Genomic DNA, 27116 nt, shown 5'->3' with positions numbered 1-27116 from the left:
GTCATGCTTTGGTTTAGCTAGAGAAATCGATCAGTAGAACATTTCAAGATTTGCCTTTTTGTATTCCAATTTCGGCTGATAACTACGCCAATCAGTCATGTTAAATGACGCAAAGCTTGCTTTTCTGTGGTTTTTTGTGGGTTTGCTCACTGTTCCGCCCTATTTTATTTGTTTTCATTATTTTTTTTTAATATTTGATGCTCGCTTTGAACCGTACATGCATAGCAGTGATGGAAGTGTGCTTTAATTGCTCCAAACTGCTCCAAAAGAAAAATGCTGCTCCATGCTGCTCCAAAGCGCAATATTTGCTATTGACTGCTCCAAACCTGCTCCATAATGGTGTTGGCAAACTAAAAAGAATGAAGATGAACCATGGGACCATCCCGTGCACATAAGCGAAACCAAAAGCAAGCTGTAAACACTATCATCCTAGTATGCCACTCAGTGGTGTAAGTCCAGAAAAAATCTCAAGGGGTGACACATATCGGGCCATGGGGTCCAATTCGTATTTTTAATATAGGTTTTATGTTTGTTTTGTAGGGAAGCTTCCGAACACTAAAATTGGTCGAACTCTCGGGTGCCTTCTAGTGGGTCTACCCAAAAAGGATGTAGCTCGCGCTGAGAGCCCATGCTTGGCCGTTACTGTCGCCATTGTGCATGCTCGCTGTGTGCCGGCTAATAAACGCCTTAACAATTTGGTGGAGGTGCTGGGTGTATATTTTATATTTTTCAATGGAGGCAAGAATGCTGTAGGCCCGTGTGCTCAGATTTGGGTGCACTTTAAAGAACCCCAGGTGGTCAAAAATTTTCGGAGCCCTTCACTACGGCGTCTCTCATAATCATATGGTGGTTTTGGGATGTTAAAGCCCACATATCAATGAATCAATCAATCATTTTTATTTATATAGGAATTAAATCCCGCTTTCAAATAAAATTTAAAAAAAAAGGAGCATGGGGTCCGAGCTTTAGCAATTGCATTGTTTTATTCAGTCAGGGGCATCGAACACAGGTACGCAGTAAAAAATAAAAGCCTTTTAAAAAGTTGATTGCACTATACTTAACTGTTAACTGAATTATATCACGTGCTACAGCTAAATCTCAAGTGGGACACTTGCAGGGTGTGTCTACAGCCTGAACACCAGAAAAGTTCAGACTCTCTTGACCCCCCCCCCCCCTCCCTCCCATGATTTATGCCAACTATACTGCTTGTATACTAGCTGTATACTAGCATAGGGCATGTTTAATAATAAATTTAAATATTTATTAGATGCTTAAATGATGTTTTAGACTTCAGGTGTCATTAGGAAAATGCATCTGCTCCGAAAACACCAATAGCAACCCTAAGCTATAGCATTTATTTCTGCTTCGAAGACACTTGAGCCTGCTCTAAAGCACTATTTTTTCTGCTCCAGTATCTGCTACAAAAAGCAGCATGTCGCTTCCATCTATGGCATAGATTCTTTATTGCGCGTGCATTGATTGTTTCTTTATCGGGGGTCACAGTAACGACATTTCAGTCATCAGCCTTTGGCTGTACTGATAGGCTTTGGAATTACATAAATATTCCTTGCATTTCTTTTTTTTTTTTCATTTTTGTGATCGAGTAGCATATGCTTATTCACATTTGTTGCATTTGTTTATTCTTTGGCCATGAGTGACAATTTTACTGCTTTTTTAAGGTATGTATTGTGATATAGCAAGCATTTGCACATACATAAACACGGTTAATGTTAAAACCGGTTAAAAACTTTGTTACGGTTAAAAACTTTGTTAATGTTAATGCTTCGGAGACAAGATTGTTTGATTGTTGGATAGCGTAAGGCTGTATGAAGACTGCGCATGTCTATATTTTCGTACTTAAGTCTGGGTCTGCACCTAGTCTGCTTTAGTTGGAAGTGCCGCCTGTGCTTGTCGTTTGAGTGTTCCTTTTCTTGTGTGTGTCTCTTTTGCGGCCAAATCATGCCATTAAGTAAATACCAACTAGGCCAACAATCAGTATTATTATAAACACGGTGTTGTGCAAATAAAATCAGTTTGTCAGCACAAGATGCTGTCGCGTGTTTCTTCATGCCCTGTTATATTTACGCTGCTGAAGAATTAGTGGAAACTATTTCTATGGTGTAGTATAAATATGTGGACGCATGTGATATTTTACTTTTTATATACTCATTATAACTATGTGCATAGATATTTTTTCATTAGATTCCTTAGTACCACATTTGCCTACGAGTGCAACCAGTCTTGATAGGCTCATATGATCTAAGCTTAAGATTACGATGCAGATACATTTATCACAAAGCCAAGTGATTCCACTCGTGAGTAATTCGCAAAAAAAGCATTCATTTAGTTCCAATTAACCCTGCTTATATATTTAAAAAAAAAGGGGAATGGGAAAATGAGGCGTTCTTTCTATTTGCACAGTGGGGCTCGAAAGGCGTGAGTGAAGTTGCTGCTACCGCTACAGTGGCGAAATATCATTGCACGTCGTATTGATTAGCAGATTAAAAAAACTTGAATGCTTCCCACTACACGCCCTGTTACTGCAGCGGCTGTGTGGAGGAGCATTCATCCATTCAGTAGCCGCTTAAAACATCACCCACCCTTTGTAAGCCAGTCGCGATGGCAGTATTTATTTCACAACAAACAGTTACACAAGCGGCATACCTTTTCTTACGCACAAAGCAGCCACGCCCAATAGCCACGCCTTTCAACCCGCCGGAAAGCTTCAGGTGATGATGCGAGCCGCGCCGCCTTTCAGCGACGAAATGAAGTGCGTCCCTCTCCACCCTTCAGTGAGCACACTGCCCCATTCTAGTACACTGTAGCTGCTGCCCTCTGCACCGAAAAAGGAGGAGTGTCTCCATGTGGAGAGAAGCTTATTGGCATTACAGAGAGAGTCAACTCCCGGCGACAGCAATTTTTTTTTTCTCTCTCTGCTCGCGGCCTTGAAGGAGAAGGGTCTTACGAGCAGAGACGGAAACGGGAGAAGTGTGGCACAGTTGCGTCACTGATCGGCATTTGAGAAAGAGCGACCAATCTGCCACAGTCTTTTTTCTTCTGTTCTTCGCGGGCAACGTTGGGAGGTGCCGCCGAGGGATCGAGCATGGTGCTGAGAGCATTTTCGGAGTGCCGTATGTTCGAATTAACCGTTACAAGTGCTTGCGCGTTCGAATTACAGGGCATTTTCGCCTATTGGAATACGCATAGCTTTGACTGGACCACAGCGTGAGTTCGGATTAACTGGAAGTTCGAATTAAGCGTGTTCGAAATAATGAGAATCGACTGTGTTTATTTTTTATCGTATGCGTGGTCGCGTAGCGGTACATCAGGCCGCAAGGCGGTTTCCTTTTTTGCATGCTTATAGGAGTGCGCCCACCTGAGCACACATTGCCATAAACTGTAATAATGGATATAACGAAATAATAGATATAACAAAATAATTGTGGCTCCTCTTCAACTGTGTTACAAGGAAATTTGAGTGTATTTATAAATATTTGTCCAAATTATGATCTTTAAAATTATTATGCTGTGGCAATATAGCTTTTCATTTTCTTACGGACTGAATAAATAACATTGCAAATATTCTCAAAACTTTAAATGAGATTTTTTTTTTACTTTCATGAAATGCTTATTACTTACGAAAGTTTGCAGTAGTTTCTATGAACAGGTTTAAACAAACTGGGTATCAGTATCTTCATCAACAACTTAACTACGGGCTAGAGCTTTCTTTTTCACAACCTTGATGCGATTGTAATTATTTGGTAAGTACCAGCTAATTCCTGGAGGCAACTTTTTATTTACACATTTGTAATCTATTTCTGGACAAGGAAAAGGCTGTTTTGACAACTACAGTTAAACCCCTTTGTAAGAGGCATGCTCTGGGCAGCGATTTTTGTCTTTTATATGAGATGTCTCTATAAACAGGAGACCTTGTATACATTTTCCTATCTCCATATTTTACTGTAGGCATACTGGTGTCTTTTATACCCATTCGAGCCTTATATCAGTGTCTCTTATATAGGGGTTCAACTGTAATTTGTTTTAGCCTTTGCAGTGGACTTTTTAGAAGAGCCATGTAATTTTGAAAAGCAACTTTGTTAATGTAAATTACCATAATGTCTATAAAGAAATTATCTAATTACACTGTAAATTTGTTGTTACTTCCTTGCAAACTAAAATATTCAAAATAAAATCAGTTTGCATATTTGAAATCTTCATTTAATGATAACAGTGCACACCAATTTTCTGTAAGATAGGTTAATAAATTTAAAAACCTTTTTTTGAACCCTCATCCCATCTTGTGTCTTCTTTCCTGCTGGCTGCAGTCATATATGCCTTATTGTATTGCAGGTACTACTGTGCTCCAACATGCAATATCAGCGATGCTGTGGCTGCATATGAAGCTGCGTTTGAGGTGAGCCTATAAGCATGCTACTCAGTGCAATGGTCTGAAAGTGTTGTAAAACAAAATCCTGGAAGTAAGGGGGTTTCATTGATTATTGCTGTATTTCAACTGCCATAAAAAATAACAGCCAAATATGGCTTTGTAGCTTCTGGCTTGTTTTTCACCGAAAAATAGGTATTTCAGAGCATACACCACAAGAAACAATGCATTTTTTCCTAACATTGAAGGACTGCCTCAAGCAGTCTTTCAGTGTTATGTTATAAAATGCCTGTTATGTTTGCTGTTATGTTAGCTCTAAAACAGCGGTGTCAAGCATGCGTCCTGCCGACCGTTGTTTCTGGCCCGCGGGCCACACATGCCAATCTTTGTCTCATGTTTCTTTCACAGTGATTCCACTCCTGCGCGAACTACGCCAAAGTGTGCCAAATACGATTTACTGTGCCTTCCTGATAATATCGATGGAAATTGCACTTTTCATCGCTCTTCCTCGGCCGGTGAACCTCTTTTGAGAAGCGCGGTCATTATCGCTTATTGTGTGCCACATCATAACCAGTATTTCATCTGAGGTGTAGCACAATATGCGGTATGTGTATTTATGGAGCCCTTTCTTTCTTTTCTCGCTACTAAAATTTTTCAGTCCCCTTCCTCATCCCTATATAGAGTTGCATGCCAGCGATATATAGACGCCGGCGAAAATCTTTTTTTTCTAATAAAGAGTCTCTCTCTGTCTCGGAGTTCTGTGGGAGGATGAATGGTAGTAAGAAATTACTGCATTATGGTATTTTTCAACTATATGTGGTTAGGCTATGAGGAGGGTTACCAACTCCTCCAAGGGGAGGAGGGGGGGCACTAGCATAGGAAGCCAGAGAAATCGATATTCAATATAGCGGTATCTTTCTTTCACACAAGTTCATTGCTGCTTTATTCTTACGGCTTCTTGAAGAGGTACTTCAACTGTCTATGGGCTGTTCGCAACACTTTGGTTTGCTAGAGAAAAGACCATATTTGCTCACATAATAGACTCAACCGTAGTTTAGTTGCGGAAAATTCAATTTTTTTTTCTTTTAATTCCGCGCATAATAGACGCCCCCTGAACTTGGCCGTGATCAAGAATGATTCTCCCCGCAGGGGCGCCTGTTAAAGCAGGCGTTTGGTGTGTAGCGACACCACGGACCCGAGCTAACGGGGGAGTTTCTACTCCCTCCCACGCCTAGCCGTGCGTGGCTTTGCCGTGTCCGGGGAAAAGGGGATCCTGGGGGTTGAGCTGACGCTGGGTGATTGGACCTTTAAGGCCCCCCGGCAGAGGCAACACACCCCTTTGGCCCCGGCTTCACGTAGACGGCACCCCTGGGCTGACCCACCCAGGGGAAATCGGCAGTCGCCTTTTCCTATCTCTCTCTCTCCCTACATCTTCGTCTTTATCTCTTACTATTTATCTGTCCTGTCTTCTACTCCCTTCCGTTTACTTCCAAACTTCCTGGCGGCTAGGGTTAACCCTGTGCAAATAGCCTACCTAGGTCTAGGCGCATTGGGTTATAGTAGCGTTGTACGGCTGGCGTCTGCAGTTTTCAGCACCTGTAAACTTGTAGCGTCCCCTCGTTGGGCTCCGTGGTGGGTGGCCGCCAACGCTGCTGAACAAAAATAAGAAAGGCATGCATGGAGCATCCCCCCTAATGTCTGATCGTACCGGCTTAAAGCGGGTACGCACCGATGCTATAAATTTTTTCAACCAGCCAAAAGAAACATATCCTCACTTTCATGTTATCCATTGTGAAAAAACTGAAAAGCAAGCCAGGACCGTCTCTCCTTTCCTAGTTTCTAGATGTCTCACCGAAACTCTTGGCACGGGATACAAGGTAACCAAAATGGCTAGTGGAGACCTTCTCCTCGAAATCCGCGACAAAGAACAATTTGAAAAGCTAGACCGTCTTTCAGATTTCGGTGGCATACCAATAACCATAACACCACATAGGTCAATGAACACAACTCGCGGAGTGGTATCTGACATGGACTTAATTGACTTGACTGAGACTGAACTTTTGGAGGGGTGGAAGAGCCAAAATGTCACTAATGTACAGAGAATCATCATCAGAAGAGACAATAAGGAAACACCGACAAAACACTTGATACTCACGTTTGCATCCAGTAAACTACCGGATTCCATTCAAACAGGGTACACGAAAACATCTATCAGGCCGTATATACCAAATCCTCGTCGTTGCTTCCAATGCCAGAAGTATGGCCATGGCTCTAAGACCTGTCGTGGTCGCCAGACTTGTGCACAATGTGGAGTCCTAGGCCACGTGTCCGAGAACTGCAAAGAACCGGCACACTGTGTGAACTGCGAAGGAAACCATGCCGCATATTCACGCTCCTGCACATACTGGAAAAAAGAAAAAGAAATAATTACATTGAAGGTGAAGGAGAACATTACGTTTAAGGAAGCACGGCGAAGAGTCGCCCCATTCTATGGACCTACATACGCTGATGCGGCGCGTCAGGGGGCACCGCCGCACCAGCCCTCGCCACCCCTTCGGCCCGCGCAGAGCGAGCCGTCGGCTGTGGCACCTGCCCCCAAGGCGGCTGTAGCCCAGGCTACACCGCCTACTCTCAAACAGAGACCGGAAACTCCAGAGTCTTCGGGTCTCAAGGCCTCCCCTCACCAGGCGAGGCCCAAAATCCAAACTAACAGCCCGCACGTGCGGGCATCCAGTGCCTCCGAGGAGGCAATGGATACGTCGGCACCCTTGGTGCCGAAAGAGCGGCGTGGCTCCTTGGAGCGCGCCAAGAAAACAAAAAAGCAAATAACAGGGCCTGGTGATGGCCCTGTTAAGTGAACTCAAACTCCCCGTCTAAACAGCCACTTGTTTTTCGTACACACAGCATTATTTTACATCCACCATGAACACTCAAATTATACAATGGAACGTCAGGGGCCTTCTCAGAAACCTTGACGACATCCAAGAACTCCTACACGAACACTCACCAAAAGTGCTGTGTGTACAAGAAACACACCTTAATTCAAAACACACAAATTTTCTTCGCAAATACGTTATTTTTCGAAAGGACCGTGATGATGCCGTGACATCATCCGGAGGTGTTGCCATCATAGTGAATCAAGAAATTGCATGCACACACTTACAACTCCAAACATCCCTTGAGGCAGTGGCTGTTCGAGCGGTTCTTTTTAATAAACTGATCACAATCTGCACGATTTACATTCCTCCTAGTTATCAGCTACAAAAACGTGATTTACACTCTTTAATTGATGAACTTCCGGAACCTTATGTTCTCCTTGGAGACTTTAATGCGCATAGCAGGCTATGGGGAGACTCTCGGTATGACGCGCGAGGTCGACTGATCGAACAGTTCCTTCTCTCGTCGAGCGCGTGTCTCCTAAACCGAAAAGAACCAACCTATTATAATCTCGCCAATAACACCTACTCCTCCATAGACCTGAGCATAGTATCTCCATCTCTTGTGCCTCTACTCCAGTGGAAAGTCGTCAGTAATCCGTACGGAAGTGACCACTTCCCCGTAGTTTTGAGCACGACAGTAACTGAGTGTCCATCACGTGTTCCCAAGTGGCTCATAAACAGAGCCGACTGGGAACAGTTTTATACTATTGCTAGTCTAGGTTGGAATGACATCCGTACTTTGAACATTGATGTTGCGGTGAACTACTTCACAGCGTTTTTGATCGATGCTGCAACAAAATGCATCCCACAAACAAATGGACACCCTGGAAAACGACGTGTGCCATGGTGGAACTCTGAATGCCGAAACGCGCGCAAACAGCAAAACAGAGCTTGGAGGCTGCTTCGGAACTCGCCGACAGCCGAAAATCTTGAAACCTTCAAGAAAATAAAGTCTCAAGGCAGGAGAACGCGTCGGCAGGCCAGAAGAGAAAGCTGGCAGAAGTTTTTATCAGGGGTTAATTCATACACACAGGAGGCTAAAGTCTGGGACATGGTCCATAGGATAGCAGGAAAACAAGTACACACACTTCCACTCGTAAACACTCAGGGTGATACCTTGGAAGATCAGGCAAACTTCCTCGGTGCACACTTCGAACAGGTATCCAGCTCGTCCCACTATACTGACACTTTCCAAAAATACAGAACAAGAATAGAAAAGCAGAAACTTGAACACAAATCCACTAGATACGAGGGATATAACCAAGCTTTCAGTCTTGCTGAGCTCCGAACATCTCTGAACTCCTGCAGTACTTCTGCCCCAGGTTCTGACCGTGTGATGTATGAAATGTTAAAGAACCTACCAAACGAAACCCGAAAAACCTTACTTTGTTTGTACAATGCTATTTGGTCTTCTGGCACTATTCCTACCTCCTGGAAAGAGGCTATTGTTATTCCCATTTTGAAAGAGGGCAGGGACCCTTCTTTAGCTTCGAGTTATAGGCCTATTGCACTTACAAGCTGCTTGTGCAAAGTCTTCGAAAAAATGATAAACTGCCGACTTGTACACTTTCTTGAAACAAACAATTTGCTCGACCCATTTCAGTGCGGGTTTTGAGAGAGTAGATCCACGACAGACCACCTTGTTCGTATCGAGGCACAGATCAGAGACGCCTTCGTCCATAAACAATATTTTCTCTCCGTGTTCCTCGATATCGAAAAGGCTTATGATACAACATGGCGTTTTGGAATTCTAAGAGACCTATCCAACCTTGGCGTGCGCGGAAGAATGTTTCACATAATCAAAAGTTACCTGTCAAACCGGACATTCCGTGTCCGAGTGGGCACGGTTCATTCTCAAACATTTGTCCAGGAAACAGGCGTTCCACAAGGTGGTGTACTTAGCTGCACACTTTTTCTCATAAAAATGAATTCCTTGCGCTTGACCATCCCTCGCAATATGTTTTATTGTACATATGTGGATGACGTCCAGCTTGGCTTTAGGTCTTGCAATCTGGCAATGTGTGAGCGGCAGGTTCAGTTAGGTTTAAACAAGCTCTCAAAATGGGCAGAGGAAAACGGATTCCGACTGAACCCACAAAAAAGCACGTGTGTCCTGTTCTCCAGAAAGAGAGGCATGCACTCAGAACCCGACATTGAACTGAACGGTCAGTGTCTGCCTGTTAATACGGAGCATAAATTCTTAGGATTAATCTTGGACAACAAGTTGACCTTCGTACCGCACATCAAGTATCTAAAAACAAAATGTTTAAATGCCATGAATGTTTTAAAAGTGTTGTCACGTACTAGGTGGGGTAGTGACAGGCAATGTCTCATGAACCTATATAGAAGCCTCATTCGCACCCGCTTAGATTATGGGGCCGTTGTTTATCAGTCTGCGACTCAAAGTGCTTTGAAGATGCTGGACCCCATGCACCATTTGGGCATCCGCCTTTCTACGGGTGCTTTTCGCACCAGCCCCGTAGAAAGCCTTTATGTTGAGTCAAATGAGTGGTCGCTTCATCTGCAGAGAACTTACATGTCCTTTGTTTATTACCTTAAGGTGAAAGCAGACAAGAAGCACCCCTCATACTCTACTATTAATGATTTGTCGAGCTCAATTTTGTTTCAAAACAGGCCTTCGATGAGGCAGCCCTTCTCTATTCGCCTGAAGAGTCTAGCTGAGGAAACTGGAATCTCACTAGAACACAGTTTAATGGCTCCTGTAGCATATCCGCCACCGTGGCAATGGCAGACTATAGACTGCGATGTGTCTTTCCTAGAAGTTACAAAACATGCACCTGTTGCCCATATCCTAACATACTTTTTGAACTTCAACACAAATACACATGTCCTGAGTTCTTCACAGATGCCTCCAAGACTAACTCCTCTGTGTCCTACGCTGCTGTAGGCCCATCCTTTTCGGATGCTGGTCCACTACATCCACGCACAAGTATCTTCACAGCGGAAGCGTACGCGATACTTGTGGCAGCTAAACACATCAAACAATTACAAATACAAAAAGCAGTAATTTATACAGACTCCCTAAGTGTGGTAACGGCTCTGCACAGTCTTAAAAAACAAAAAAAAACCCAGTCCTTGTCTCACTTTACTCTATTTTATGCACACTTTACACACTCAAACAACATGTTGTAGTGTGCTGGGTGCCAGGGCGCCGTGAGATTCAAGGCAACGTGAGGGCGGATCAGCTCGCTGCATCCGTGCACAAAAGCACTGCCCCTACACCCATATCAATCCCGGCCCTCGATCTTAAACCATCCCTCAAACGAAACCTCAGAGTATACTGGCAGAGCAAGTGGGATACACACACACAAAACAAACTACACGTTATTAAGCCACACCTTGGTCATTGGCCGCCCGTATCGAAATCGCGTTATACAGAGGTGATACTAACGAGACTCAGGATAGGACACACATACACGACACACACACACCTTTTGTCCGGTGGCGATACACCATTGTGTGACAGATGTGGTGAAGCATTGACAGTCCTTCACATTTTAATTGAGTGCAAAGAATTGGACACTGTAAGAAAACAACACTTTCCATTACCCTACCGACAACATATACCTTTACACCCTGCAATGTTTGTCGGTAGGGAACCGCTTTTTAGTTATAAATCATTGTTAGCGTTTTTAAAAGAAATTCATAGCTTTCATGTCATATACCCGGGCATACCGTAGCATGACCTCTCCAGAGAGGTTTTTGCTGCGGTGGCTACACAAGAAAGCACATGCCTCACGGCCCTTGGACGCAAGGGTATGAACGAGTGAGGCACTTGTGCTAATGCCATACATATGCACCATCGTCTTTTATTATCACCAACTTTTGTCATCTATACACATCACACACACCTTTCACCGCATGGTCATGATTTTATTACTTGTATGTTTTTACCCGCCTTACTGCGAGGAATTTTATGGCCCTTATACAGCCGCTTATCACAATCATTGTCCATAATTTTAGTAAGATGAACTGGCGCTCTTTGGCCGTGAAATGGCCCTTGCGCCATAAAACATCAAACATCATCATCATCAAGAATGATTCTACCCCCCTAGCAGTACAGTTCGAACGTGATCCCCATACTCTGAAGAAAAAAAGAAGGCAAATCGACGAGCAAATAATTAAAAATCGAAGTGCAACGATTTAACCAACGTGTTTGTCGAAATAAAACTTGAAAGAAACAAAAAGCATCCATGACCGAAAAAAAAAAAAGCTGAAAGAAACAAAAAGCATCCATGACCGAAAAAAAAAAAAAAAAGCTGCTGCTCCATAAATTAGTGATACTCGCAAATTGCACCGCTCTTTGGAGGTCACGTGTACAACGCCGGGGACTCGATCGCCACCACCACCATCAGAGAAAAAGAAAGAAGCGCTATTTTGCGAGCGGTGTGTGTATGTTGTAGTCGTGTATTCAACTTTGGTTTCACCATGTGGAGGTACGCCAGCTACACAGCAGGATTCAAACTGAAGGCAGTGCAGTACGCCCTGGAGCATGGAAATCGGGCTGCAAGCAGGCATTTCAGTGTTGCAGAAACTAGTATTCGGTACTGGAGGGTTTCAAGAAGAAAGCTTAAGGTGATGAAGAAGACACGACGGGCTTTCTGCAGTGCCAAGACCGGCAGGTATCCGAACGTCGAAGAGCAGCTGGTCCGGCATATACGGGAGCTACGACAAGACGGCTGTGCTGTGTCATTCGGTATTGTGCAGACTGAGGTGCGCAAAATAGCCCGAGTGCAGCGCATCGAAGCAAAGGAGTTCAAAGCCAGCTTCGCATGGACAACCCTTTTCATGCGGCACCATGGCCTCGCACTGCGAAGGCGTACCAACTTGTGCCAGCGCTTGCCCGCACCATACGAGGACGAAGTGGCAGACTTCCTCCATTTCGTTATAATGCTCCGACAGTAGAAAGACTTCCTTTTGTCCCAGATAGGCAACGCTGATCAGACCCCCCTTTGCTTTGATATGCTGTGGAACACGACAGGGGAGAAGAAAGGTGTACGGAGCGTCATCGTCAGACCGCCTAGCGCTGATAAACAACGATGCACTGTTATGCTGGCGGTGACAGCGGATGGGTGCAAGATACTGTTTTACGATATTTTTAAACGTAAGACGCTCCCAAAAGCAAATTTTCCTTAAGGCATCTAGTGTCGGAGTCCAGGAAGAAGGCTGGATGAGCGTGGAACTCATGGTGATTTGGGGGAAAACAGTCTGGGGTCGGCGTCCGGGTGGTCTGTTGTACCGTTCATGCTTGTCCTGGACAGATTTCATGGGCACCTAGTACACTGCGTACGAGATGAGCTAAAGGAGCTGTGCACAGACCTGGCAGTGATTCCGGGCGGCCTCACATCGTACTGCAGCCTTTGGATGTGTCCTTGAATAAGCCTTTCAAGGACACTGTTCGAAGGCTGTACACTGCCTGGATGGCTGGAGGACATCAGCTGACTCCAGGTGGTAAGATTAAGAGGCCGCCTGTGGAAATGCTGTGCGCTTGGATTGTGGAAGCGTGGCAGGCGATCTCTGATGAAGTCGTCAGGAAAAGCTTCAAGAAGACGGGTATCTCGAACGCACTGAATGTGAGTGAGGATGACATGTTGTGGGGTGTTGATGATTCGCTCACCAAAAACGAATCCCCGCTCAGCTATGATGAATGTGTGCTCTCCGACTCGGACTCCGAATAGAAAAAAGAAGAAACACCTACTACTTTTGTGTAAATAAATTTTACGTGTGTGTGTGCAGTTGATGGCTCTCGCTTGTTCAATAAAAGGTATGTAAATATGTTTGTTTTATGCTGAATTAATTGGTAAACGATAAAGTCGCCTTTTACTTGACAATTGTTCAGATTTAAAGCGCGAGAATCGAGTCGAAAAATGTTCTGAAATTTTACCCTGCGTAATTGACGCATCCCTAGCTTCGAGCCGGATTTTCTGAAAAAAAAAAAGTGCACCTAATAGTCGAGTAAATACGGTACTAGTAAAAGTTGTCGCACTTCCTGACGCCTCGCAGTCACAGCTAGCCACCGCCACATTGCATCGTGCATGTGATTCGTGATAACGTTGTGTTCCAAAGCGTGATGCATGTTGTTGGGCAAACATTGGATCTTACAAAAAATGTAACCGAATGGTCCAAAACAAATCTGGGACATTTAGTAGTCGTGACAGAGACGGCGGAGGACTCTGGACGCGGAATGAAAAGTTGGGACAATCTCCCAAAATCGGGTACAGTTGGCACCCCTAGCTATTAGTAGTACGAGCTGTACATGCTTGCAACTTCATGGAATGCTGCTTAGTTGTGATTTATTTAGCTGTTTTATTCTTACTAGTTCAAATTTCCCACTGGGTAGCGAGCCTCTAGCGGGTCAAAAGACCTATTTTTTCCTGTTCCAGCATACAATTTTGGCTATTCTGAAAGCACCTTTCCTGCTCCAAAACTCACTTTCGGCTGCTCCAAGTAACTGCTTCAAAATGGCTTTCGCCAATCACATTACTGTAAACATCTATTCTAGGCTTGTGCGAGTAGTGCATTTTAGGTTGGTCGAATAATTTTGAATCGAATTCGAACAGTATATATATCGCATATTATGAAGAAAAATGGGCATATTTGTTATGACGTAACCAACCTGCACAATATTTAAAAGAAATTGAAACTAGGCCTGTGCAAATGCAATTTTTTTGCATCAAAGAAAGCAGCAAAAACATTGAGTAGTAGCAGGATTTCACTTTCGGTAGAAGGCAAGTGATAGCCTGTAAAATATATTATTTTTTTAAAATTTGCTATACCTGGAGCATATAAGTCGGTATAACAAGCTTTTAAACTTAATAAAAAATGTATCGATGTGAGAATAATATTCTCATTTACCCTTCGCCCTGTGCGGATTTCCCCTGGCTATGTGTTTTCACGGCTTAGCACTTGTTCACTGCAATGAAACCATTTTTACAAAGGTGGCTTAAACGTAAAATTGCGTACATTTAGACAAGTGCTTTCACTGCGTAGCTGTTTTCTACTGCAGTGAAACTACCTTCACAGGGTGTCACATGCGGGTTAATATGCGCCTATGCATTCCTTTCAAAATTTTCAATAACTTAAATTCGATTCACAGTGAATTGGAATACTGCTTTATTTGTTAAAATATTTGAAACATATGAATATTTGCAAAGACTAATCTATTCTTTCATTTCAAGTGCTTCAATGTTTCTAACATTTTGAATTGGAATCAAAGCGAGTTCAAATACTGTAATATTCGTTTGAATATTCAAAGTATTGGAGTAATCGTACGAGCCTAGTTTTCATTCATTTATTGGTGTGTTTGCTGCCTGCCGCTGCCGTCTTTCATTCGTGCATGTCCGGTATCTATTCGTAAAGGCTTCGCCACACTTTGCTGTGACATTAACATCCTTTATATTCTTTATAAGCTAAACCCCATAACACCTTGGCATCATTGCTAAGCTGATTTTTGGAATCTTCTGCTGTCTCAAACAGATTGTCTGAAGAGAGCACTAATTCTAGTGTGCTAAATGACCAATGTAGCAGCAGTGGTAGCTTCAGTTAACGTCATTTCAAACTTGCAGTTTGAGCAGAAATTTTTAAAAATTAGATGCTGGTAAGTTCGAGCATGCAAAATTTCAAACGTTCTTGTGCATTGGGACTAATGGGATTTGTTGGTGAAAAGGTAAAAGGGAGACTCCAACCAAAAAGAACCTCTGAAGGCACAAACATTCTGGCTCCCGTGTAGGTCCGAAACTGTTCGTATTCGTTGAGGAGTATTCCTGACCACTCCAGTTTCCGTCGAACTCTTGACATTGAACTCTCATGGTGTCACACAAGCAATGAACTTTTAGGAGTCTCAAAAAAATATATCAATAAAATGGGCAGTTTATGAGACAGTGTTTTAATGCAGTATGGCTGTAGAAGAGGTCTCTAATGTTTGCACATGCATTGCAGAGTGACCAACCACTGCGGCCCTACGCGCGGCCCCCATACCCGCCTTGTTATAAAGATGATGTAGGTGAGGAGCCGTATGTGTTGGACCCTGAAGCACCGTTGGACACATGCTTTCTGCTACTGAAGCTGTACTGTGATCAGTCCCAGAGGTTGGACCGGCTGCTGGCCCCAGTGTCCTCTGTGCCTTCTCAACTGGACTTCAGGATTAGGTGAGCCTGCCAGGCATGACTGGAAAACATGGGGCTTATGTGTGAGAATTTCCATTAAATATCCAGTTAAGTATCATAAAGATGCTTAACTTCAAGGAATGTTGCCTGTTTTTAGATGGGCCTCCTGTGAACATGTGAACATTGCACTGCACACAACAGGAGAACAATACATGCTTAGCAAAAATGGGAAGAAATAGCTTGTCCTGTTCTGTTGGTCTAGCCACCAGATAGATGTGTAGTTCAAACAGATGGTGGGAGAGGGACTGACATGGTTGCTCACGAAATTGTGATATTCAGGGAAAAAAAAAATAGAGGGTCTTTTGAGCCTAAATACAGTATATGAGAAAAATTAATGGATTGTAAAAAAATAGTTCATTGCAAAACGAGCCCTAGAAGCCACCGCTATAAATCCCACCCTCAGCCAGTGACCGCCATTTTGCCATGGCGTGTGTGATGTCATGTGCTTCACGGAGTGAAGCCCTTGTCTTTGTGCAGCACTCGAGCTTTTCATGCAAACCCCAGGCAGCAGAATGGTCGCACAAGCTTGATTAGGTCGCTACCTTAGCTTGCACATGTCAATTGACTTGCATGTCTTCAAACTTTATGCGTGACATGTGGCCACTGTAAATGGGATGCCAGTGCTGCATCAACCGTATTCGTATCTAAGATTCAAAAAAAGTCATTTTGTCATTTCACGTCATTGAAATCTACATTATACTGTTCTGCCCTGTTGTTCTAACATTTGTTCAGTAGGTTTTATGTGAAGTAAGAGTCTCTTTATAATTGTTCTTTGCATAAAAATTTTGAATGTTGTTGCAAAAGGTTTTCGATAAATCGATGTAAATTGCCTAATTCATTAACTTTGTAATTATATGGAGTATGTCCTATATTCTGTTAATGGGACACTAAAGAGGAACAATGACTTGGTTTAGATTGACAAACTGCACTCTGAGAACTCCAACTCCATATTTTTGAGTATCACAAGTTCATTTTAGTGGAGAAAATCAAGGGTGAAGCTACAGTTTCAAGTTTTTCCTCAAAACCCCTGCACGAGATGTAAGAAATTTCAAAATGAATTTTCGATATTTTCATGGCATTGGTTCAATGAAATGTTCCGAAACTTTGTATGTGAAGTCAATGGCTCCCACAGATTACAATGTACTTCATTTTTATCGATTGGAAGCTACATAAGACCACCCACTAGACACCTTTGAGCTTTCTTTTGTCACGATGTTAGGTGTGGGAATCTCAAGGTGGCATCACCATTCGCATTTTTTCTCCGTCCGTTTTCATGCTAACTAAGCGTCAAGTCAGCGTAAGAGTAGTGTTTTCGGTATCATTAAGTTGTACTGTACTAATGTGCGAAAGGTCTTTCTGCTCTTTAGTGTCCCCTTAATGGGACCATATTCTTTTATGAATGGAGGAAGAAAGTTTCGAAGGCTCATTTTCTTTGTTTGGCAGAGCCCTAATGACAACCAGCAGATGATAAAGCCTTTCTTGCTTCATTATCTGCTACTTTTCGTTAAAGCCATATTCTCTATTAGTCATATCAACACTGTGGTTAACCTAGCTGTCATCATATTGTGTTTTTCGCATCATTTGCAATTGTGTGTCATAACCAACTTGCCCACTTGTGTTTATTTTGTCTTACTGCTCGAGCGTTAGTATAAGCATTAATTGCTTTTCTCTCCTGCTTTTAAGCTGGCTGCTGCACAAGCTGCTGCAGTCCTTTGGCTTTGGCCATCTGTCCGCAACTGCAGCCGAGACCTTGCACACAAGCTTTGCAGCACAGCTCGAGTCGTGGGGCCTGTGGCCTTGGGCAGTATTTGCTCTGCTGCACTTGGAGGATGCCACGGGGCGCCGAAAAGCCGTCACTGAGCTTCTTGTGCGACACGCGTCAGGTTCACTCAGGGGCTCTGATCCTGAGACTGGCCTCACCGAAGATGAGACTTTTGTCTGTGACAAACTGACTGTTCCACCTGCTTGGGTTTACCATGCCAAGGTCTGTGGCTTTCAATATTTGGTGTATTTAATATGCATTTAATTGTAGGGCAGGTTTTTTTTCTTCAACTTGATTTTCTTTAAGGACTCTACAAATTCTATAAGAATTGTGCAGTCATCTTGTACCTTCTCTCAAATTCTGTTGCAAAAAATATTGCCTTTGACGGTGGAATCCTGCAAATGCTGAGTCAATTAATAGCAGCCAGAAAAACAAAGCAAGTTTCTATGAGTGGCAAGGTCCAGGTCATAAATGCACTAGGTGAAAATCTGGCAGACATTGCAAGACAAAACCGATAAATTTGCTGAGCATAGTAAGAATGCAAGCATTTTTATAATGAATTTTTCGCCACCCAATTTATTTTTATATTCAATGCAGGCAATTCGTGCCAGCACTGAAGGCAACTTCAAGGACAAAGCAATCTTCCTTCTCAAGGGTGGAATCTGGAATGAAGCTCATGAAACCATCGTCCGCCACCTTGCCACAGAGGCTGTCATTGATGGTATAACTTTAAATATATTTGTGAGCTATTCAGTAATCGGTTCCTAGAGATATTGCTAGATATTGCTGCAATGCAAATTAAGTGTGCAGTTATTTTTTTTATGTAATACACTCGCCAAACAACCCACCACAGTGGTTTAGTGGCTAAAGCCTTTGGCATTGTGCAAGATCGAGTACCAACCACGGCGGCTGCATTTTTAATTAAGCCAAAAATGCTTGAAGCCCATCAGCTTAGATTTAGATGCTCGTTAAAGAACCTCAGGTGGTTGAAATTTCCAGAGCCTTGGACTTCGGTGTTCCTCATAATCATGTGGTAGTTTTTGGGATATTGAAGGGACCCTGAAATGTTTTTTTCTTTGAGTTTTGTCAGCTTTTAGGCTAGAGCATCATCAAATAATTCGCACCCCAGATTCAGTGGCATGCCGTGCACCAAGGCTTAAAGACAATTATATCATGCCCTTCTCCTCATCTCTGCCTGGCCTTCATAGCTCATGAGACATGCTGGCATCGCTGGTGATCGCAGAGCTCTCATGAGCGCGCTCGACGATTTGAGCATTTGCTTGCCTAGACCTCCGAGATGGCCCACAGACAAGTTGCGCGTAGTCTCGTAGGATACATAGTGTACCCAGCAGCACGCACGCAGTCTGGCAACAGATACGAAGATTGCGGAGTAGCTGATATCTGCTCTAACGGGTGGTGCTGCCACCCTACCAGCCAATCTTATTTCTGCGCATTCTACATCCCATAACAGCTAATCAGATCAGCAGCCGCAGTGACGTGCTCTGGCCTCGTCAAATGGCCAGCACATGTCGCTCTGCGAATGAGTGGTTGAAAATGTGTTTGGCTGAGTAGCAACAATATCCAGTGATTCGCAGCTTTAAAATATTGTAATAATTTGCACAGTTTCCGCAAAGAGCTCTAATCGGTCTCTAAATAACCCTTGGGACTTGGCCTACCAGCCAAATGTGTTTGTACGAAATTGCCAAAACCGTTTCAGGGTCCCTTTAGATCCAACAATTATTATTACTCTCGTCGACCGTTTATTTGTGCTCTACGGGAACCGCACTCAAAAGTCCAAATATTCAAAAGTTCGAAAAGTGGATTCAACAGGACAAAAACATCTTTATTTACCCAATGGCAGGAAAAACTTGTCAGTACACATCTGCGCACAAGCACAATTTTAAACGACTAAATCGGCCTGTATTTAAGCAAGTCTTCGGCCGTCAATGTAGGTTGTAGCGCTGTATTCCACATTTGATAAATGTTGTGGGCAGCGCTTCATCAGACTCACTGTTCACCTGCGCTTTGGGGACCTGACGGACAACCTCATCATGACGTAACTCCACGAAAAATTCCCAAACCACATTGTGTTGAGGTCAGCCGCTTTCGATCTGGAAAATAATTGTGGCTCTTTGCCCAATCAGCAGTGTCTTGTAGTTGCAGAGTTTCTTCGTTTGTACCGACAGCGCGATTGGAACTAGTGGAGTCTGGGCGATTTCAATAGATCAGGCCTTGCATTCCAGCAACAAACAAGAGAGCAAGGCTCAAAGCACAAAACATAGATCAGACCTAGCCACGGCAACAACTGAGAAGCGAACTCTCAAATGCCAAAAGGGAACAATGTCAGTCTAGCTCGTGCTGCAGTGCTTGTGGTTCTGTTCTTTCATTGTCCATTTCTGTCACACGGCTAGGTTTGTGTGGATATTCAAATGCTTCGAATAGTCAAACAAGTACAGTCGAGTCCACTTATAATGAACCTCAGCGTGACGCGGCATTTGTTCCCTGTATCCCGAAGTTCGTACTAAATGAAACACAGGTTTAAAAAAAAGTTGCGAGTCAAGAAACAATTTTTTGTCCTGAAAAAGTTTGTAATGCATATGTTTCGATTAGGAGAAACGATAAGGATGGTTCGATAAGGACGGTTGTTGGGACGCGCAAATTTGCCCAAAAATCGAATTTTCGAAAGTGTCGTTTTCGTATTCTTTTTGCAATCCCGCACCTGTGTGCAAGTTTTCATTTCGAAATTTCGCGTATTAGGGGCATAACAGTAAATCAAAAATGTGTTCGTACGCCCCCAGCCCTTTAAATTGTGGGCAAATGGTGTTTATTTTGGCTGCCTGTAACTCTTGAACGGTCCGCTCCGACGCAGCCATTTTGGTATCCTTGAAAAGCTCTTGCGTTTGGCTTTCTTTATCACTCGATCGGGTAACACTGAGCTTGCCACTTTCTCAAATAAAAAAGACAAAGAAAGTAGGCGTAAAACGTTACTATTGGCCACTTTCGATCACGTGGATAAAATGGCGCCTTTGATTGGCTTAGGGCACTGTATCTGAAAACCTGGCTCGTTGAGGCGCCATTTTGGCTTAGGTTACGATGCTATGACAAATGTGCTTGGAGGATCGAGAAAGTTTCACTTGGTGCGTCAGATTGGCCGGAGGCAAGCCAAAAATTAAAAAAAAAAAAAGGGCTTCCGGCCCAATATCGCAGGTTTCTGCTAGCAATCCGCAGGCGAGCGTCGTTGCTTTGGCACTCGATAACAGCAATGGAGGTGATTGCGGTCCGCTCCGCAGAGGCATGGTATTTCGCCGCTCTGCAAACGATGAGCAAGCCACTCGCAGTGCCGGGGCATGCTATCGTCCGGCTTTACAAGCGATAAGTAAGCGACCCACGACAATGTAACTGACAGTGATCCGCCCAAGAAAAACTGCATTCTTCGCGCTGACTCTAGCCTTGTGCGAGTTCACACTGAAGCTGTCACGAGCAGCGACATAGCCCAAGTGAGTGCTTGTGAGCAGGTCATGCCTGCGCTGTCACCGGTCATACACCGGCGACAGCGCGAAAGACTGCTGTTTTCACCGATGCGTGCGACATGTCATATCGGCCTACGCCGCTGACACTGCAGTTTTGTGTTTGATGGTCGACTTGGAGATCCTGAATGGGCTGCACTCCTGTGCAAAGCGTGGTGCAAAGTATGTGGCGGGTGTGCGAAACTAGTCACAAGTGACCGCGACTACTGCCTCGCTAAGAAATTGATAGTGAAGTGTGGCTGTTTTGGCGAAGTGACGACGGCATGGAACACGCGCAGAGCCAATGATGAAAAGTCGTGCAATGCTGTGTATGGGTAGTGGCCAAACATTTATGAACGATATTTTCGCGTCGATGGGACTGTCGTGGAGTGGGCTGCACAATAAAACGGCAATTTTGTTTAGCTGTTTCTCCGAAGTGGCATTTCTGATGGTGTGATATCGGAGCAACAATATATCTTGTTCTACTGAACCAGTCTTACCGTAATTACTCGAATCTAACGCGCACCTTTTTTCCGGTTAAGCGAGTTCATAAATCGCATGCGCGTTAGAATCGAGTACGAACAAAAAAATTACGGTCAATCTATTGCCATCGGCAAATCCAAAATGGCCGCCCCCTACGTGCGTCGGCCATTTCTGCCTATGTGTTTCCCCTGTGCGGCACTTCGTACGTGTGCTGAGGAGTTCGTCATCTAGTAGTGCATTAGCATCGTCGACGTGGAAGGGCTGACTCCACGATGCCGCTTTTAAAAGAAAAGTCATCACGTGTGCAGAAACGGACGAAAGTCGGGCCGCATCGCGGTCGTTCGGAGTTCCCGAAACGTGCGTGCGGGACCGGCGGAAACAAAAGCAGAAGATTGTCGACAGCAAAGCTTCACGCAAAGGCTTCAGTGGACCACAGCAGGGTCGGTTTCTGCAAATTGAATAGCTGCTCGGCGAGTATGTGCTTGAGCAGCGAGCGGCACAACGGCCCGTGACGACAGAACTGCTCTAAGTGCGGGCTATGCAGTTAGCTTTAAAAAAAGGTCTAATGCGGAGCCAGTTTAAAGTGAGCAGGTGCTGGCTAACTAACTTTATGAAGAGGAAAGGCTTTTCCCTCCGAAGGGGAACATGCGTATGCGAAAAGTTTTGCTGAGGAGTACGATAAAAAGCTTCACAGTTTTCCGAGGTTCGTCCTAAACTTGCGGCGCAACAACGGCTACCTGCTTGGGCAAATCGGGAATGCCGATCAGACGCCTCTTTACTTCGACATGCCTGGCACTACAACCGTCGAGAAGAAGGGGGCGAGGCGAGTTCGCGTGCTGACATCGGTCCACGGTAAAACTACAGTGACGGCAATGCTCTGTTACACTTCAGATGGGCACAAGCTTCGCCGTACCTCATATTTAAATGGAAGACGCTCCCGAAAGGAGTAGTTTTTTCGAGTGGTGTGATCGTGCGGGCCAGCGAGAAAAATGGGTGCGTGTTGCAATCGATGTCTTACGTTTTTTTTTTTTTTTTCGCGGTGGAAATCACACTTATAAAAATAATTTTTCTGAAGTTTTAATTGTGTTTTACAAATAAATTTTCAGGTGCCCTAATTTTATTCGAGATTACTGTAAAATAATCATTCTTGCCTGATTGTACCCGTATATCATCCTCAATCACTGTAGTGTTCAAGAAATTTCCATAATTATTCCTAACTTATCCTGAAATTTTTTTTCATTTTTTCAAAATTGCGTTTTTGATCATGGTGTAGTTTTGGAGTGACGATATCTCTTGTGGTACTTACCCTATCGCAGTGATTCTTGTTTTGTTAGAAAAGGGGACAAATAGAGAGTGCAGTAGGTGTAAGATTTTAACGAATAACATCAGTGATGTTTTCAAAAAGTTCAAAAAGTAGTAATTTTTCCAGGGTGTTATCAAAGCTTTTGCTTACAAACGTTTGACATGCTGTAACCTTGGCACAAATCAGTGGAGAGCTTTCATTCTTGCAGGACTGCAAGCTCTCACTGTACAACATCATTTTCATATGCCACTGTCTTTGATCACTACTAGCATTCAAAAGAAAACTCACCTCCAATGTCAATGCAAGAAACATGAATTTCTCAATATTTTGCAAAGTACTTGTCGCACAGAAAAAGTAATTGCATATTTGAAATCAGCGTGTCAAAATACATAAAGGATGGAAGTTTGATCAAAATTAACTCAAAAATAAATTTTCTTTAATGAGGCGTCCCCTCTTTATTAAAGCGGCAGCATGCTCTTCGCCGAGGCTCGTGGCATAATCAGAGTTTCTTCATCCTCGCGACCCGATTCCTTCAAGTCGCTCTTGCCGTGCACTTCATTCAGAATGCCTTCAACCATGCACGGTTCTGCAGTGTCGGCATCATATTGATATTGGCCAAATGAAATCATCTCAACAAATGTTGTGCACGCTTTCCCATGTCGGAGTCGACATTGCGCTGCCACAAATCGCCACCGGAGTTCGGAAGCTTCAGGCTCAGCATCGGGACTGACGCCAATGAATTCAGCCTTGCAAAACCAGTTTCGCACACATGTAGCTGTTACAGGCACCCACGAAGCATTCACCATCTCCACGGCTGAATACAGCACACCTTAAGCGGCAAGCTAGCTGCCGGGCGGTCAACAGATATGAGCGAGCACTCGGCAACATGCGAATCACACCCAAGCCAAGCGTTCACACTTTTGACGTTTTGTTGAGCAGCACAAAAAAGCGCGGAAGGCCTCCCATCCGCCATCCTGACCACATATGCACACCAACAGTGAGCAATATGCGTGGAACTGCTCTGGGCATGCTTCTAGTCAGAAAACGAAACATCTGAATTCGAGCCAGCATGGCTGGCGGCTGGCGTTGCGGTGGAAAGTGGCAGAATTGCGATAAAGAGAGGTGGGCAGACTCGTGAGCATGCTTGCGAGAGACATGCGAAGGTGTTGCGATAGCGGAATTAGAGGGGCACATACGGCAGAAAGGCGACCTCGAAAACCAAAACACTGGGGCGTGGGGTAGCATGTTTCCATATATCCCAAAGGATGTATAAAAGAAATGCGGGTAGCTTGCTTGCAGGGTCCACAAAACACGCAACTTGCGCGTAGGAAGACTTGGGAGAGCGGTCTGCTTGAGTAGAGATGAATAAACCACATTGTGGCGCCGGTGGACTTGCGCGGCCCTGCCGACTTCAATAATTCGCAATCCGTTCCGTGTAAAAGCCGTTTTTACGCTTCAGGACGCGTGCGCAGGGCATGCTGAGCCGAGTGCGAAATGAGTGAGAGCAGGTTCTAAACACTGAACGAATCGCGAATTATCAAAGACGGTTGGGTTGAGTGAGCGTGTGCACTGCAACGATACGACAATCAGGTACAGTCGGTGGCCGACGATGTTAGCAAATGGTCTGGTCACTCCAGGCCAGGGACACCAACGAAAAAAAACCAGTGATCGAAACACCTAGTTTGGCCGACCTGTCTTCGAAAGATTGGTGGCTGTGGGTAAACAGGGACCTTCTGTAGTGATGTGGGGTGCTCAGAGTAGTGTGAGGGCAAAAGTCGTAACATAAGGGTGCGTAACAAAACAAAAACAAAAAAAAGGTCCGCGAGAGCGACAGCTAAAGGCCTGCGGAGGCAGGGTCGGCAGTTAACAATAGGAATATATGGGCACCTTGCCGGTGGCTTATCGGTGGTCGAAAGCAGTTTTCCCCAGGAAGTCAACGGAGCGCCGACTTCGTTCACTGTAACCGATCGGCGACCCTCAGAGACGTTCGTTGTAAGTGCAGTTTTGTGTCATTGAAATAATGTATATAGCCACAGTCACGTAGGTATCGTTTGTTTTAAGTGGGCTGTTTTATGTGGGCTCGACTGTGGTACTGTATTTGAATTCACTTCAATTAAAGTAATATTACTGAAAATTTCGAAGTGTTCGAAATAAACGAATAGGTGTATACAGTTGAGCCCACATATAATGGCCTCACCTAAAATGAATTTTCGTTTTAAACGAGCAGTACCAGCATAACTGTTGAAATATACGAGGTCTGTTAGAAAAGTATCCGACCTTTGGTGGAACAAAGAAAACGGGCATAATTGGAGCATGTGGAACCTGATCCCTCTCAAAGCCGTCCCCTTGGGACTCCACACACCTCCGGGGCGGCCATTTTTGGAAGCATTCTGAGAAGGCCTCTTTTGGAATAGAGTTTAGTTCAGATGTTATTGCAGCCATAATGTCCTCCCTTGTCTGAAATCACTGTTCTTTCAATGACCTCTTGAGTTTGGGAAACAGCCAGAAGTCGCAGGGGGCTATATCAGATGGGTAGGATCCTGTTAAAGTACAGGAGATCTGACTTTTCACCAAGAGAGTGTGAACCAAGTGTGAGGAATGTGCAGGAGCATTGTTGTGATTGATGCGCCAGTTTCTTGTTGACTACAACTCGGGTTTCTTGTGCCACACAGCATCACGTAGGCGACAAAGGACATCATGGAGCGACAGAGTTATCGTTTGGCCCTGTGGTGCGTGCTTGTGGTGTACCACATCGCGGGAGTCAAAGAAAGCACTCGGCATCACTTTGATGTTGCTGCACATTTGGCTGGCCTTTTTTGGTTTTGGGGACGCGGAATGCTTACACTGTGACGACTGGGATTTGGTTTCCGGGTCATACCCATGCACCCAACACTCATCACCAGTGATAATGGTGTTCATGAAGTTAGGGTCACTCAGGGTTCGTAGCGGTCCTTGAAACCCTTGAATTTTGAAATCACATTTTTAAGGCCTTGAAAACCCTTAAATTTGTTTGAGGTCCTTAAAAGTCCCCGAATTTCGTCAATCGAAGTCATAATTTAGTGGATTTTTTTTTGCTTGCCTGGCAACTATGTGCTCTTTAGCCGACAAACCATCCAATTCAATCCTTTTCTCTAGTCGTAGTGCAGTGTTGTAGTATAGTGTACTCTTTGAGTACACTGCAGTTGTGGTAACGCTTGCGTGGTTACAGCAGCAACGGAGCTAAGCCTGGCTTTTTTTGTGGAGACTGGAAGTGTGCGCAGATATCCACGATTGCGTCGCTTATGTTGGAACTATGCCGGGCAAGTGCAAATTCCAGCAGTCTTGGTCATGCATTGCTGCTAATAGGGAGTGGATTGCACCCGGATCAGGCAAAGTCTTCCCATGTAGGAATAGCTTTGACGTGTCATCAATGAGGGACTCTGCTCCTAAAAGTCACATGAAGAGTATGAGACACATTGAAAACACAAAAGCGACTACAGTCCATGGTAACTTGAGTGCGCTCATGGTGTCAACCTTACAAATAATTTAAAGTACAAATTTTTATGCTGTAAAAAGTGGTGTTGTCATTTTCTGCGGTTTCAAGTGTTATTTTAGGTCCTTGAAAAGTATTTGTTACGTCCTTAAAAGTCCTTGAAAATCTTTGAATTTTGTTTCACTTAGGTGCTACGAGCCCTGGTCTCTGCTCGTGAAATCCAGCATGTCCTGTGAGACTTCAATAGGAAGTTGCTTTTGCTGCACCATGAGCAGTTTCATGGTACGAGTTTCGCCGCAACTCTCCTCGTGGCCAAATCTTCGGTCATAATGGAATATGCAGAGAAAGTGCTCATGCCAACCTCTCCATAATTTCCCGGATAGTCACACAACGGTCCCGCATCACCACAGCATTCACTTGGGCAATGACCAGGTCATTTCGGTATCTTGATGGTCAACTCGAGCGTGGCTTGCTTTCCACCAAAGTGTGGCCATCTTTAAACTGTTTGTACCACTCCTTAATGGGTGTGCAGCTCATAGCATCGTCACCGAAAGCTGTCTTGATCTTCTCAATGGTTTCCACTTGGCTGTCGCCCAGTTTCTGGCAAAATTTGATGCAGTAGCGCTGCTCCAGTTGCTCCGTCATTTTCCTTGCATCAAAAAACTGACAAGAGCACTGTGCATTACCTCACTCAAATGCTGAATCCCAGCGGCTGACGCTATTGGCAGGCGGGAAAAAATTCACGCATGCACAGAAAGGTCAAAGGTCCGCTGATGCAAGCGTGCTTGTTTGAAATCTATCAGGTGCTTGTAAAATAAAATAAGGCCAGATACTTTTCTAACAGACCTCGTACATTATTCCAATGGCACAAATAAATACGAACGTATTGGTACACTGCCACTCGGTTACAGCGGATGGAGGCGGCGCTCCAGTGACTTTCCGGGAAACAACTTTTGACCACCGGTAGATGCCCATAGATTCTTATTGTTAAATGCTGACCCAGCCTCCGCAGCCCTCTTGTTTTCGCTCTCCCTGTCTGTTTTTTGTTACACACCCCTCCGTTCTTTGTCCCCACCACTAC

General features: G+C 44.3%; 1 protein-coding gene across 4 annotated transcripts in view; it reads left to right on the top strand.

The window, feature by feature from the left end:
* Nucleotides 1–27116, top strand: part of Nup98-96 (nuclear pore complex protein Nup98-96) — a 263228-nt gene that overhangs the window by 222708 nt on the left and 13404 nt on the right. For 3 of the 4 annotated variants that reach the window (XM_075882251.1, XM_075882250.1, XM_075882252.1), the window contains 4 exons: nt 4351–4414; nt 15283–15491; nt 17193–17493; nt 17869–17992. In XM_075882251.1, the coding sequence (XP_075738366.1) occupies nt 4351–4414; nt 15283–15491; nt 17193–17493; nt 17869–17992 (698 nt within the window). Of the gene's footprint in view, nt 1–4350; nt 4415–15282; nt 15492–17192; nt 17494–17868; nt 18013–27116 lie in introns of all 4 variants that reach the window. The other variant, XR_005110629.2, reaches the window with a different exon arrangement.

The sequence above is a fragment of the Rhipicephalus microplus genome, chromosome 2 (assembly GCF_043290135.1).
Source record: "Rhipicephalus microplus isolate Deutch F79 chromosome 2, USDA_Rmic, whole genome shotgun sequence".
Taxonomy (NCBI): Eukaryota; Metazoa; Arthropoda; class Arachnida; order Ixodida; family Ixodidae; genus Rhipicephalus; species Rhipicephalus microplus.
The sequence above is the reverse complement of the archived record's forward strand: the minus strand, read 5'-3'. Positions and strand labels throughout refer to the sequence as shown.